The sequence below is a fragment of the Pelodiscus sinensis genome, chromosome 17, assembly GCF_049634645.1.
Source record: "Pelodiscus sinensis isolate JC-2024 chromosome 17, ASM4963464v1, whole genome shotgun sequence".
Lineage (NCBI taxonomy): Eukaryota > Metazoa > Chordata > Testudines > Trionychidae > Pelodiscus > Pelodiscus sinensis.
The window spans coordinates 1,974,370-1,990,163 of NC_134727.1; the positions used below are offsets into that span (position 1 = coordinate 1,974,370).

The following is a 15,794-nucleotide window of genomic DNA, read 5'->3' on the forward strand; positions in this document are numbered from 1 at the left end:
CTGCACAGTTCATTCTATTCCTAAGACAATGTGTGTGGGCTGTACCAATGCAGAATTTTTCCTCCAAAAGGCTTACTTTACCTAACTGAAGTTACAGGCCTCTTTAAAGGAATTCCTTCCTCGGTATGGAAGTCTGATATTTAGGACATAGTCCAGTCATAGGAAGTCGGAGATAGTTGGAGTTTGTGAGGGTTTCCCTTGTGGTGCTTTCCACAACTTGGATAAAAAAGTGACCGACACCAATTTTGGTTATGTTTACATTGCCAGCAAAAAGCATAAGGATTCCCAAATCATGATGGGAGTTAAAAGAAAGTGAGGGAATGGTGGAAAGGACACTTCCCCACTTATGACCCCATTTCCATTTATTAATTCTCCTGGCAATTACTACATTTATTATCTCCGGAGATCCTGGCATTTTTCATGCGTGCATTTGGGCTACAACAGTTTCCCACGTTTTCCTTTAAGTTTCTCTGCCTTTGACATCACAAGTAGGTAAGACCTAACAGCTTAGAAGCAAATTTGAGGGTAAAGAACAAGAAATGAAAGCTGTAATTTACCCACTTCAGAATCTATAGACTAAATGGTAAGCAAGGTATCTGTACCTCTTGGCGTCCTCCAGAACATGCCAGCGAAAGTGGAGTGTCCTTTGTGCGCTCTGACTGTGCTTCTATATCCCCACCTTTGTCTAAAAGAATTTCCACCACACCAACATGTCCAGCAGTTGCAGCCAGAATAAGCGGTGTAAAACCTAATGCAAAAAGGATCACAATTGGAAGCAGCTCTGAAAAACTCAAAATATAATAGCTAGCAGGGAAGTACATATGAATGGCTTGATTCAATAAATACCTAGGTCAAATATCAGAGCGATCATCCACAGACAAGAAGATGAATTCTAAATGTATCCCAATATAGTTTTAGGGTACTGTATTTTAGAACAGTACTAGCTCTTCTGTTACTGAGGCAGAGAAGAGTTTTGCTTGAAGGATGGCTCCTAAGAGCTCTAAAATCCATATTCCTCTTTGGATGGTCTAAATTCTGCTGTGTCTCCTGGGGGATGGTGAGTAGTACTAGGCCTCAAATTTGGAGTAATTTAAGCAAGAAGTCCTCAGATACAGTCCCCAAGACCACACTTCACAGTCAGATTCCTATAACTTTAGTGCCTGGCACCCCACTGCCACTTTGACGTTTTCAGCATTGCTCCCCCAAAGAAGAGTTTGACTCTCTAACAGTATGTGCTAACCCAGCAGTAGGGAACCTTTCTTGTGTTGGGGGCAGCTGATCCACAGAAAAAAAAAATCAGTTGGGGGCCACACACAAGTGAGAAAAACCCCCAAAACCAAACCCTTGCTGACGTGGCCCCCAACTGAGAAGGACACTCTCCACATCCTCCTCATTCCTCAAGCCCTGGAGCCGAGGGGTGCCCAGCCTACTTGATTGTGTCCTCCAGCCCCAGAGAAGGCTAGTGGGGGGCTGGAGCGCCAGTGTGGGCTCCCCAATGCTGGGGGGCCCATGAGTCTCAGGGGCTGCATCTGGGCAAGCCGGTGGCCGCATCTAGCCTCCGGGCCTAAGGTTCCCCATTCCTGTGCTAAACACTCAGGAGCCAGAGACTGAATTTGCAGCAAGCCTCAACAAGAGGGCTTGTAGCCAGCACTCCGTCACAGAAAGTTGGTGGTTCCAGGAAACCTGCTGCAACCACAATCTTAGCTACGCTGTCACATTGCAAATTCAACCCTTGCTCTGGCTGGAAGCAGAGAATGCCCTGTGGCACATGCTACTAGGCACCTCTCTGAAGAGCCTGGTTTTGGGTTTTTACTTTTGGGAAATGGGAACCTACTAATTATACAGCTGATTTAGAAATGGTTTTAACTATTTTTTGAAAGATAATATTACAGATACCCAATAACAGCTGCTGCGCCCATAAGTACCTTCCACATTGGGTATTAGTACAACTGCCCCACCAGCACTGACTCATGAGTTAGGCATAGATTAACCAGAAGGAAGAAGAAAGGCAGGGAGGGTTATGTAATCATGTTTCCTAAATGAGGGACCTGCAAGTGCTTATATCACGGCACATGTTCCTGATAAACAGCTTACTAACATGAGGTGCTCATAATCTCATTAGATCCTGTACTGTTTCTCAGTTCACAGCTAGGGAAGGAGAATGGGTTTGGGGAGCAATGAAAGGGAGGCTCTGTGGGACTCAGAGTGGGTGCCCAAGAAGGTGGGAGGCCTAGCAATTCTACATTCTCCTCTCCTACATACATACATAAGGATCTGGGGCCTCCAATCCTTCTCAGAGGGTTTGAATGGCTATAACCCCTGGCCCTTCCCCACATGAAAGCTGGGCAATGGAGACTGATCTGCTCTCCCAACTACCCTATGTATGTGCATCAGGCTCTGAGGATGCTCTGCCCCTTGGGGAGGATGGGACTTGAGCCCCATTCCTGCATACCCCTTTGTGAGCTAGCATAGAGCATCCTTGCCCCTCTGGGTGGAGAACTGAGATTAGGCATGCTTCAAGCATGCAGTACTGAGGCAGGGTGAGGAGCTGAGAATGGGCAGATCTGCTGCATGGCACAGGCTCTCAAGCGTGGATAGAAGGGCTGGAGGGGAAGGAACGAGAACATTCACTGAGATGAACGGAGCATTCTCTCCACTTGAACATGAAATCAGAGTTCAAACTGTAGTTTTTAGCAGCTTACCCTTCTTGTCTCTGTGTTCAATATTAGCACCTCGTGCTATCAATACAGATACAAGCTCTTCATGGCCTCCTGCGCATGCAAGGGTCAGTGCAGTGTCGTGATTACTCTCCGTCTTTATGGGGGAGGCGGGAGAAAAAGTTGACATTTGTAAAAGGGAAGTATTTTTAGTACAGAATAATCACATCACTGCTAGACTGACATATAATTGTCAATTTTAAAACAAGCCAGCGTAAAGCAGGTAAGTTTGTAGACAAGTTACTTACATGCGCATCAATATCAACTGAAGGATACATGGGGAGCACAGACTGAGAACCAGCATTGCTTGGTGTTTGTGTACAGGGCTCAGGTGTAGGGGATTCCGTAGTGTGTGAGGAACTAGTGGAGCCAGTGGGCACTCTGCTATTCACAGCTGAAAAACAACATTAAGACGGTTATTCTACTCTTGACACTTACTTGAGCACTTTACATGGGGGGGAGGGGAGAAAATACTGTACTACAGAATCTTAATACAATAAGAATGCATTTTCTAAAAAGAGTTTAGTTTTAAATGTCTCTAAAAACCCCTCTGCCACTTTTAATGTAATTTGAAGATCATAAGGCATCATATCCAAACTGTACTTGGGTCAGAAAGCCTATTTTAACAGATTAGGCTGCAAATCATTTTTCTGCATACAACCACAAAGATAATAAATTACCTAATATTGTAACCTCAGGAGTGACAGTTTACTTATATGTTCCACCTAGGCAAACAATTGTAAAGGATTTATGAAAGTTAAGAAACAAGGAATAAGTAAGAACTATTTCATATAATGTACATTTCTAGATAAGACAACTGAAGCAAGAAGAGTAAAAGTGAGTTCCAGAAATAATTCTGGCTACAGCAAATTAAGGACATAGGGAAAAATAGGAAGATGATGGCAGTCCACAAGGCAGGCACATAAACAAGTAAGTATTTTCTTTCTAAAATTGTGCGCTGTGATCCAGGTTTTCATGACAGGGCTGCAAAACTCCATCTCCACTTAAAAGAATGTTACTTTAAAAACATACAAATAGCGAGACTATTTTCTAAATTTTTCACTATTTGAATTGAGGTTTGTAACTAAGAATTAGTTGTATTTACACAGAGCTACAATTAAAAGACTAGAAACCACAAGCAGAAATGCCAGAAACACCATTGTAAGTATTTTCTAGGCTCCGAGCTCAGCCTTAGCCTCAAGGCACACTGATGGATCATCCATACATAGTATTTTTGAAGAAAAAATCCAAACAAATTGGAATGGCTCTGACAAAAATCAGATTGACAGGAAAGTTCCCTAATGACCTTGTTTCTAGTTAAATTTCAATACCTTTCATTAGAATGTAAAAAGAGATGACCCAGAGAATAAAAAAACTGGCATGAAAACCACATCCGGACATCAAAATTCGCATCTTGTGGTACTACCAGATTTCTGTATTGTACGCTAGCTTCTCTAACTGGCCAGAGCAATATTTGATTTATTCAAACCAGTAAGACAGTGCAAAATTAATCTAAATCATGTAATATTTTACAGTATTTCTGGAGCAAGCAATTATGAGAAAGGTTCATGAAGAGTTCAGGTGGCAAATAAGCTGCAGGACTATTTTGTTTCAATGTAAATATTCTCTGTACTAATGGAAGATGGAAGAGAAAAAAAATGCGGTAAGAATGGTTTCTCAACAGAAACTTCAGCAGTTTTTCCCCTGAGCAGTTATTCACTAATGGAATGGATTTAAAATTGAACCATTGATTGAAAATAGAGAGCATCAATTCATGATATAGGATGAAAGTCAAATTATTGGAAAGATCTTAGATCAGAGACAGTAGGGCACTCCCAGTCAGTCAGTCAAAATATATTCTGGTTAGGTGATACAAATATGTTCACATACCTATTTCATAAGTGGAACAGATTTTTGAAGAACCCAAACTGAGTTCTTAAAGCCAGGACAATTTGTTTTTAAAAAAAAAAAAAAACCCCAAGCATTTGAGGTGGAAGTTTTCAGTTACATTCCAAAGGCATTCCGTTTAGGGTCAGGACTCTCACTGCAGCGTACAGGTCAAAAGTGAGCAATGAAGGTTAGTTACAATTCTAAATTGGCCTCAAAAGCTAAGCACCTTGTGAACACAACAGGTTCATATGAGTTTCTAGATACAAAGGTCTTATGCTGCATACTTTTAATATGGATTAATACTTACTACCTCAGCAGAGTGTTGACAGTTAATGTAATATAGTGCTTTACATGTTCAAAACACTATTAAGTGCTAAGTTAAGTAGATTTAAAAAGATTCGTGTTTTGCAAAACAGTAATACACTAAATCATCCAGCTAAGGATCGATTTCCCCCTAATATAAGCTAACAGCATCCTTCTGATGTACAGGCAGTCCCCGGGTTACGTACAAGATAGGGATTGTAGGTTTGTTCTTAAGTTGAATTTGTACGTAAGTCAGAACTGGTACATATTGTACCCCAGGTGTCCCCGATTCAGCTGCTGCTGAAACTGACCAGCGGCTGACTACAGGAAGCCCGAGGCAGAGCTGCTTTGCCCCAGGCTTCCTGGAATCAGCTGCTGATCAGTTTCAGCAGCAGCTGACTTGGGGACACCTGTGGTAGAGCAGCTGGGGTGCTGCTGGGTTGGTCCAGTAGCACCACACCTCGGTGCTGTGGGACCAACCTGGCAGCCCCCCAGCTGCTCTACCCCAGGTGTCGGCAAGAAAAGCCTGGTCTGCTGGGGGGGGGGGGGGGGAGGGGGGGAACCAGCAGTGACAGGTGCACCAGCCTGGCCAGAGTTGACCCTGTCCACGTGTAGGTGACTGCGCTGCAGGCAGGGTCTGTTCCAGATGGGAGGAAGGAGCACCTCCCTCTTAATCAGTTAACTGGTTAAACATGTTTAACCAGTTAATCGATTAAAGGGGATTTTACATCCCTACCTGCTATCTTTAGTCCCTGAAGAATGAAATAGGAAACCTGAAGGAGCTCTCTACTGATGTACTTCAGTAAACTTGTGTGGTACTGAACCATGAGAATGAAGTCCCCCTTCCCTTTGGGAAAATGTGCATGGTTCCATTGGAGTAGGTATGTTCCATTCATGACATGAAAAGTTAAACAACATAAGAATTGCCATATTGGGTCAGAGCAAAGGTTCATCTAGCCCAGTATCCTGTCATCTGACAGTGGCCAATGCCAGATGCCCTGGAGGGAATGAACAGCTACAGGTAATCATCAAGTGATCCCTCTCCTGTCATCCATTTCCAGCCCAACAAACAGGCTAGAAAAACCTTTCCTACCCATTCCGGCTAATAAGTATTGATGGACCTAACCCCCATGAATTTATCTACAGTAAGCTTCCGATAATCCGGCACCTTTAGGAGCCAGGGGGTGCCGGATTATCAGATGTGTCAGACTATCAGAAGGAGAGGCTATGAGGGGCCTGGGGTGGGGTGGATGCCACCCCAGACCCCTCATAGCCCCCCCTTCTGATAGTCCGGCTCTGCCCCAGGCTTCCTTGAATCAGCCGCTGGTCAGTTTCAGCAGCAGCTAAATAGGGGACGCCTGGGGCAGAGCCGCTGGGGTGCTGCTGGGTTGGTCCCGTAGTGCCACCCCTTGGCGCTGCAGGACCAACCTTGCAGCACTCCAGCTGCTCTGCCCCAGTCATCCCCAAGAGCAGCTGGGGTGCTGCCGGGTAGGTCCCGCAGCCCCAAGGGGCAGCGCTACGGGACCAACCCGGCAGCACCCCAGCAGCTCTGCCCCCAGCTTCCCCGATTCAGCTGCTAGTCAGTTTCAGCAGCGGCTGAATCGGGGAAGCCGGGCTCAGAGCAGCTCCAATGGTCCGGCTTCCTGAAGCACTTCCGGGTTCCCGATGGTGCCGGACCATCAGGAGTGCCAGAGCATTGGATGCCGGACCAATGGAGTTTTACTGTAGTTCTTTTTTGAATCCTCTGTTAAAGTCCTGGTCTTCACAACATCCTCTGGCAAGGAGTTCCACAGGCTGATTGTGCACTGTGTGAATAAAAACTTCCTTTTGTTTGTTTTAAACCTGCTACCTATTAATTTAATTTGGTGACCCCTAGTTCTTATGTTATGGGAACAAGTAAATAACTTCTTTATGCACTAAAGTTACAAGGTGCAGTGCAATATCACACAAACACAAAAACTCATACTGACATGAAAGCCAAGTTTGCTGCTTAACCTCCGAAACAAAGACATGTAGGCACACAATATACTTGAGAGGATTAGATCCTAATGAGAAGACAGAAGTGCAAGTATACAGATTAGCTAAACACAATTATCAATATATAGAATTAAAAATAATTAGTGTTTCACCACATGGAATTTGGGCTCTGTATAATATTTTGTGACAAAACTGGTTTTAGATGCTTCCCTACAGAAAATACTAAGAAGATATTTAAAGAACACTGTTATTCGCAACATATTCAATGAACTTGTTGCCTAAATAAGTCCGAAGTTTAAATGACTTCACTTTTTTTAGGGCTTCGTCATTCGTTCTTTGTAAGTTTATGGAGGCCCTAAACGTTTTCAAAATATATTTTACTCTAATAATCACTAGTAATGTTAAGAAAAATCCTCTGAGATATTAAAAATATTACTGGTATTTTTTAAATTTGGGCAGATTACAGGGAACCAGACTAGGAACTATTGCTTTGATAATCTGGCATTTTGCTCAAGGTCCATAGCACATTTTAAGCATTAAAACATTTCAAGGAGTTAAGGCGAGCAGAGATTGACACTGATCTGACAGTTGCAGTATGAAAGTGAAATTAGATTACCAACTACTTTATTTATGAACTACTAAATCTACTTCATTTTACTGTATATAAAATACTGTAATAAAGACAGTTGCCACCAAGAATTTTACCTATCCAAAGACAGTATGACTAATAACGTAGGTTCATTTACTTTGATTTTTCCATGAATGTAAATCTGTAATATTTGAGTATTGTCTGGTCTCTTTTGTAAGAGCTCTCCCTAGAATTTAAAAAACCCCCAATAATTTAAAATCCTATTTTAGCAATAAACCATCACACTGTGATCTATTTATCGTTTAAAAACTAATGACAATCTGTTAATGTTCAGACTAAACAACTTTTAACCTGTGTTATTTTAAAAAGGAATGTGCAGAGATATAATTGTTACTTTTTCACATTGTGTCAACATTTTCCACTGTAGATTATATTGGTGACCAGAATTATTCTGGGCAATAGCCCAGAGTCATTTTTATGAATGATTCTAGAAATAAAAAATGAACATGTCAAATTTTGTGGAACCATTCACAAGCATAGATTTCAGAGCCAAACAAAAATTAGCAAAATTAATGCACCAAGCATTCAGTAAACTGAAAGTTTACATTTATAAATTCAGATTCAGTCACTAACCAACTCTAAGGAAAGAATTCCAGACCGAAGCAAGGTACAAAAGATCTATTGTTCAAATGAAAAGGATGACTGACCAGCACAAATTGACAAGAGCAAAAAAATCAGCAAATTGGATAATATACAGAAACTGGCAACAAAGGGATGTAACAATGTCCCGAGGAAGTCACCAAAAAGTTTTTAACTTATGTGGTTAAATGACAAAGCTATACATGTATGCATGCAATATAAACTACAAAACCTCCTATTATATAGCATGTAATGTCTTGTATGCCAAATTAGAACTGCAGTCATTGTACAATGAAGTCAGAAAACTGTGAACCTAGGTTTACCTATCAAGTCTCAGAAGATATAATAAGCACTAATTGTTAACATTCTACGCACTGAACTAATAGTTTAATTCACCTTTATAAAATCCAATTAAACCCTGCAACTAGTATAGTACAACTTCAGCGAAGGGATTCAGAATTAGATGCATGTTTCCTACAGAATTAAAGAAATTCAATTTATGTTTTATCATTCAGGATAATGCAACCACATTCACTCTAAATTTAGGAGTTCATCTTAACTTTCCAAATGCTGCTTAATTACTGCAGCAGAGACGGTATACAGGATCACAGACGTCATTAAGGTGAATTCACAAAATGGGTAGTTTTAACCATAAATTTCCCTGATTACAAAATTTAAGACCTCCAACTCTACATTACAATCCAAAACCTTCAGTAACATCAATTGCCCTGTTAGTCACAATAGCACTTCTTTTAGCTGATAAACTACCAATCTGGTCAATAATGAAGAGTTATAATGACGTTTAATATCAAAATTGCTCAATAAAGACATTCCTTGGAGAGATTTAAGGAAGTTCATGCTATAAAACTTAAGTCTTGTCTAAATTGGACATCTGAGAAGTCTGCCCACTGTTGCACGACTCCAGGGGATAGTGGAAGCATTAGTATCAAAAGAACACTAGTTACTGCCAGTATTTTTATCATTGTGTACCATTTGGGTTGGGCTATCATACACAGTAGTAAAAATGCTGCAGCCCTTTCTACACTAATGTTCCCACAGTTGCGGTCATTGGTGCAGTTCTACCAGAGGTAGGGCAATCATGGGACATTTCTCCCAAAAGGCTTTCTGAAAATTTAGTTTGTTTTGTTTGTTAAGAAAAAAAGACAAGGCTTTCAAGAAACAATGGACCTGGTAGCAATTGTCATTATATATAAAAATCTACTACTGTAGTTTGTGTATTTAAGACTTCTTTATTTCCATTTCCATATTTTCTACTGCAAAACTCCTCCCATATTAAACAGCACCATAATCTGAGCCCAACCTTGCCAGTGTGCAGTGTTCAAGAGCACCCTGAATGTGGATAAAATGTGAAGTTAAGGTGAAACAAGTTTAAGATTCTTTGAAGATTTTTTTAATGTAACTTCATGATGAGATGTGAGCTCATTACTTTGAAGGTTCAATCTCTATTAGAAGACGTGTCAGTGTGGATTCTGACAACTAGTGCAAAGTAACTCAATTCTTTCCTGATCATCTTCAGGGGCTACGTCTACACTGGCCCCTTTTCCGGAAGGGGCATGTAAATTTCACTAGTCGTCGTAGGGAAATCCGCGGGGTATTTAAATATCCCCCACGGCATTTAAATAAAAATGTCCGCCGCTTTTTTCCGGCTTTTAAAAAAGCCGGAAAAGAGCGTCTAGACTGGCCCCGATCCTCCGGAAAAAGTGCCCTTTTCCGGAGGCTCTTATTCTTACTTTGAAGTAGGAATAAGAGCCTCCGGAAAAGGGCACTTTTTCCGGAGGATCGGGGCCAGTCTAGACGCTCTTTTCCGGCTTTTTTAAAAGCCGGAAAAAAGCGGCGGACATTTTTATTTAAATGCCGCGGGGGATATTTAAATCCCCCGCGGATTTCCCTACGACGACTAGTGAAATTTACATGCCCCTTCCGGAAAAGGGGCCAGTGTAGACGTAGCCAAAAAGTTTAAGTTATAGTTGAGAAAATCAGGGGGAAAAACATGAGTGGAATACCACCACTTTCAGTTACTCTCAGTAGCAACAACATACTTAGCTGGGATTTTTGAAGTCCATTCATGGCTGCATTATTGGAAATATATTAACATCAGCTGTGGGCAACCTTTGACCTATGGGCTGCATGAGGCCCATTAAGGCTCTACCTGCAACCCATAAACCGCCTGGGTACACCCCTCTCCTATGCACCTCTTGCACTGGGGCACCAGAGCTCCATACATCCTACGCCTCTCCCTTCCCTCCCAGCACTTTGAGGAGCTGCAAATTGCCTGATTGCAAATTGAGCTGGAATGCCATGAATCAGCTGTTTGCAGCATGCCATCGCTGACAGGGAGAATGAGGAGCAAGGACAATCACAAATGAGGCAATTTGCATGTTCCAAAAGTGCTGGAAGGGAGAGGAAGGAGCAGGTAAGTGTCGGGCACTGGTGCCCCAATGTGAGAGGCGTGCAAAGGGGGCAGCAGTTGGGCCATGGGGCTGCAGGTAGAACCCCAATGGGCCACTGAGGTGAAGGGCCACTCATGCACAGCACCCACTATCTGTGGTTGCCCATCCCTGAGATATACTTGAGGCACTTCAGATATTGTTAGTGCCAGTTAAATTTAATAAAGAAATACAAGTAAAAACTTCATTTTTATAAAAATATAATTTTCATTAAATTGGTTAGATCGTAATAAATCAGTTTTGTGATTTTAATGGATAACATGCAGGATTTTCATGATCATATTGCTGAATATGTCACCAGGGTTTTAGGTTAGATGAAATATGTGTTAGGGATCTGTCAGGTAAATAAATTCAAGCGTTTAAATAGTAAATCTTCTGTGTCTCATATCTGACTTTAAGCTAACTAAATTTAGGAAATGCAAGCACAAAATGATTCATTTTTAAAAGATTAAACTATTTATCGTTAACATTTTTGGGAATTTAGTTAAGATATTTCATGTGAGACAATGCAACATTAGTATAAACAAGAGCTAAATTCCACTATTAGGATGATCACTGCAAGTTCTCCTTTTACTACTGCAGTTACATTAGATATAAATGAAGACCATACAATTAGTAATTTAAAATGTGACCATCAGCTTTTTAAATGTACGTTGTACGACCCATTTAGAGATTTGTGGCAGACTTGCATACACAACATGTCATAGCAATAATATCCCATCCCAAAATTCAGATCTTGTAAATCATCTGCATTAAACCCAATGTTTGCCTCACTATATTCTAAAGTTTCCAATTAGAATTTCCATAAGATCATTTAAGAATAATCCAGGTTTACTCATGTTTAAGTAAATTCATTCCTCTTTATGCTCTGCAGAAACATGACTTGGGGTGACAAGGGACAACAAAAATGTCAGGAAGCAGGACCCATAGCCCTCTCTCCCTCACATGCTACAGAGAGTTTCTCTGAATGAAGTTATACATCACCATCTGAAAGCAGTTGATCTTGTAACACTTATTACAACTATCCCACAGTATCTAATAGGGCTTGAGGGAAAACTGCAAAATTGCAGTGTGTCCTGATACATGTACTTCAGCAAGTTACTAGTTTGGAGACTCCTGTGAAATTTAGCAAAAAGTCTTAGTCAGAAATTCTAAAAAGCTTGAGATGAAATTAAGAGAATAGGGCAGCGACTAACTGAGGAGGAAGAAAGACAAGAGAATAAAGACTAAGGGACAGACGGAAATAGTTGAGAAGAGGTGAGAGAGATGCTAGATTAAAAACACTAATAAAAATAGGACAGTCAGGACTGACCTGCCTATGCATACAATTGTGGCTAGATCTTTCACACCTCCACCAAAAAATAAAAATCCTGGCTAGATACCTGAAGCGAGCACCACAAATATAATACTAGCCACATTATGGAAAGAGGCAAGTATAACCTTACGTAGGGAAACCTTGATTCATCTCTACTTGTATCTTCATACACTTATTTGCAAGGCCAGGAACGTTTTGATTTTTGCTTTTCATCCAGACAGCCAAATGTAGCATATTCATCCTGTGGGTCCACTACCATTTGATCCCTCATAGTATGTGACATTTTAAATTTTGTGAAACAGTAATCATATTACTTTAATAAGTGATGTTTGAAATTTATTCTGAAAACACAACTGAATTTTTATAAATAAGCACTAAGGGACAGATGGTCTTGAATCTGTATCAAGAGGCTAGATTGTGTTTAAATCTGTATCAGTGCTTCCAGAAGAAAGATAGTGGTACATTTGTCAGTACAAGTGACAAAACAAAGGCTTTCCTACTTCACTGGAAACAACTGCCACATTAAGTAAATCCATGTAGGTAAAACTAGTCATGATTTCAAGTTTCCTAATGGCAACTACTAATTGCTAATAATATTTCCTTAAAATATTAAAAAAAGATGAGGCTGCAAGGGCTGCTATAATAGGCTTCTAATAAAATGAAATTTAGCTCTTTGCCTTCTGCAATTTGGCAAAATAAATAGGAAAAAACCCTCATGTTAGAATTTGGAAGTGTCTAAAGATTAATAGCACTAATAAATTAAATATTCCTAAGCAAGTATTCCCAAATTGGAAAACCATAAGATGTCTTTTTTGAGGGGAAGACAGAAAAAAAGGAAACGGAGCACACAAGTTAATGCAAAAATATGTATATTTCTTAACCCACCTGCTATTAGGTCATCAAGAGTGTCGGTAAGCGTCTGTGCTGGAGTGGCAACCATTAATCCGTCTGGTTCTTGAACTAACAGCCCCTGCCCATGTCCAGCAATTTGCTGCTGCTGTCCTACATTTTGCTGATTACCTAGTACTTTCTGAAGGTCAAGAGAATCTGTCCCATTATAACCTAAATTACCGGAAAAATTACATTGAGGTGTTGACAATGCCTGGATAGGGACAAATTCTATTTGCTCAGCAGGTGGTGAAGACTGTTGCTGCTCGTCATCTTTAGACAAGATTGTGTCAACCTGAGGTAACTCTGAAAAGTTTTCCTCTGGTAGACCCTCATCTCCTTCCACTTCTGGGAAGACACCTGTGGGTGGGCACTGCTGCTGCAGGGGAAGTGGTGTGTCTGTCTGACCTTTGGTCTCCAAATATTCTTTGGTAAACTGCTGCTGTGTTTTCATCTGCAACTGCCTTTCCACCTTCTGTAGCTCCTTCAATATTTTCTTCTTCTTCTGTACTTGTTCTTCTCTGTTCTTTTTAAGTTCTTCAATCTTATCTTTATTCAAAGGTTCACCTTGAATTAATTCCAATGATTTAAGTTGTGCTTTTTCAATAGCACTAATTCTTTGTCCAAGTTCGTTCAGCTTGCCTTCAGTCTCTTCAACTATGCATTCCAAAGGCTGGTATGGGTGAAAAGGTGGCAGTAGGTCCTGATCTGCTACCTGCAGGGAACTTGACTTCTGCTTGGATGTACCTAAGCACATGAAAAATGTTTGAAAAAATGCCATGCTGAAGTTACCCCACACCACCCCTCTCTCCCGACCCAAAACTTTGTAACTAAAACTGCACATCCGTCAACCCATGAATTAAATTAAAGGCTACACTCCAGATTAGATAGATGGAAAAATATACCTGGAATTTTAAATACTGATCCTTAACTCCTTTACAATACAGATATTTTAAGCTTAAAAGGCCCTCAGACTCATGACAGTGAGTATCAGGGAAATCGCTCAGAGGATGCAGTACATGACTGTTTTAATAACTTACTGAGTGGTTTGAATGAAGTTGCTCTAAGAAAAGAAAATTAGCAAACTAAACTCAGAAACAGGACAAACCCTTTTACACAGAGGTAACTTCCAAAATAAAGGTAAAAACAAGGCTGTCTATACTGAAGGGAAACTAACATTAGCATTTTATTTCTAGACCACATTTCTATAACCCTGCAAATCTGTGGATATCCCCAGCTCATTTTTGCAGATATGGGTGCAGATACAAATTTTGTATCTAGAACAGTGTTCCCTGCAAGCTGTGTGCTTGTGCAACCACTCGAGAGATTCAAATACTGCCCAGTTGATTAGCAGAGTGCTCTCAGCTAAGTTTTTGTTTTTTCATTGGTGGTGCACATTCACAGGTGCTTAAAAGCAATCAGAGCCTTCAAGAAGGCCAGCTTTAGTTTGAGGAAACAACAAAAGAACTGTATACTGCTACGTGATAGTCGGAACTGACCAATCTCAAGAATAAATCTACTAGGTATTTATATACCAAATGTAATATTAATATGAAAAAACTGAAAGGGGAGCAAAAACTCTAGCTTACTTTACTGGACACCAATTTTCACAGTAACAGTAGTCAGAGAATACTAGAACTGGAAGGGACCTTAAGAAGTCATCAAGTCCAGTCCCCTGCTCACATGGCAGGACCAACCACTATCTAGATCATCCCTGAAAGATGTCTATCCAACCTGTTCTTATACATCTCCAGTGATGGAGATTCCAAAACCTCCCTAGGCAACTTATTCCAGTGTTTAACCACCCTGATAAGTAGGAAGTTTTTCCTAATGTCCAACCTAAACCTCTCTTGCTGCAATTTAAGCCCATTGCTTCTTGTCCTGTCCCCAGAGGCCAAGAACAACAATTTTCCTCCCCCCTCCTTGTAACACCCATTTAGATAGATACTTGAAAACTGCTGTCATGTCCCCTCTCAGCCTTCTCCTTTCCAAACTAAACAAACCCAGTTCTTTCAATCTTCCTTTATAGGTCATGTTCTCTAGACCTTTAATCGTTCTTGTTGCTCTTCTCTGGACCTTCTCCAATTTCTCCACATCTTTCTTGAAATATGGTGCCCAGAACTGGACACAATACTCCAAATGAAGCTTAATCAGCACAGAGTAGAGCGGAAGAATGACTTCTCATGTCTTGCTCACAACATTCCTTGTCATTTAATATATTGAAAAATACAACAGATAAAACTGGAAAAATTACATTCAGAATAACTTAATCCTCATCAAAAATAGGAAGAATCCTCCACAATTCAACATAGCTGGACCAGGGCTATGGCTTGAGACCACTGTGTTTAACAGCTAACTTCATCACTCAGCATCTGCTTCAGATAGTGAGTACAGGGATCGTTCTTAGTCCCTTTTTGACCTGCAGCCCAGCTCCTTGTGCCCACTTAACTCAAAACCCCTTTGCAACTGAACATTTGTATGCTTTGTCTTCGTTCAGAGCAAGTTACTGGACTAGGCCATTTTCAGGTTTTAGCACTGAGGCACAGGAGGTTCTTAGGCCCATTCTCCAATGGTGCGTGGATGTCTGTGGTTCACATGGTCAAGGGGTACATGGGAAAAACTGATCTGTGGTATGAATCCAGAGCATTCAGTCTCTAGCCATTACAGGAAAAATGAACCCAGCACACAGTATGCTGTCGGGCAGATCGGGGCATGGTACTGTGGACAATATGTGAAGGGTAACAAGATACAGGCACTCCCAGTTACAAACATCTGGCTCACAAACACCCACATAGAAACAAAAGCTCATCTGCAGCCTCAGGGCAGCAGGCAAGAGGCACAGGTGGTGGTGAGCAGCACAACTGCTGGCCAGAGGACTCCAGAGAAGCAGTGGATGGTCACGTAGCCATAGGCTAGAGAGAAGTGGCCCTTTGAAACCAATGCTTCTCTTCAGCTGCTGGCTGCACAGCCTTCCCCTGTCCTCGCCCCCTCCTCCCCCCCCCCCCCCA

General features: G+C 41.2%; 1 protein-coding gene across 22 annotated transcripts in view; it reads right to left on the bottom strand.

The window, feature by feature from the left end:
* Positions 1–15,794, bottom strand: part of ANKHD1 (ankyrin repeat and KH domain containing 1) — a 147,729-nt gene that overhangs the window by 40,773 nt on the left and 91,162 nt on the right. For 20 of the 22 annotated variants that reach the window (XM_075900082.1, XM_075900080.1, XM_075900075.1 and 17 more), the window contains 4 exons: positions 12,784–13,533; positions 2,966–3,111; positions 2,703–2,814; positions 603–748 (listed from right to left, as the gene is read on the bottom strand). In XM_075900082.1, coding sequence (XP_075756197.1) covers positions 603–748; positions 2,703–2,814; positions 2,966–3,111; positions 12,784–13,533 — 1,154 coding nt within the window. The remainder of the gene's footprint in view (positions 1–602; positions 749–2,702; positions 2,815–2,965; positions 3,112–12,783; positions 13,534–15,794) is intronic. The other 2 variants (XM_075900084.1, XM_075900083.1) reach the window with 1 other exon arrangement.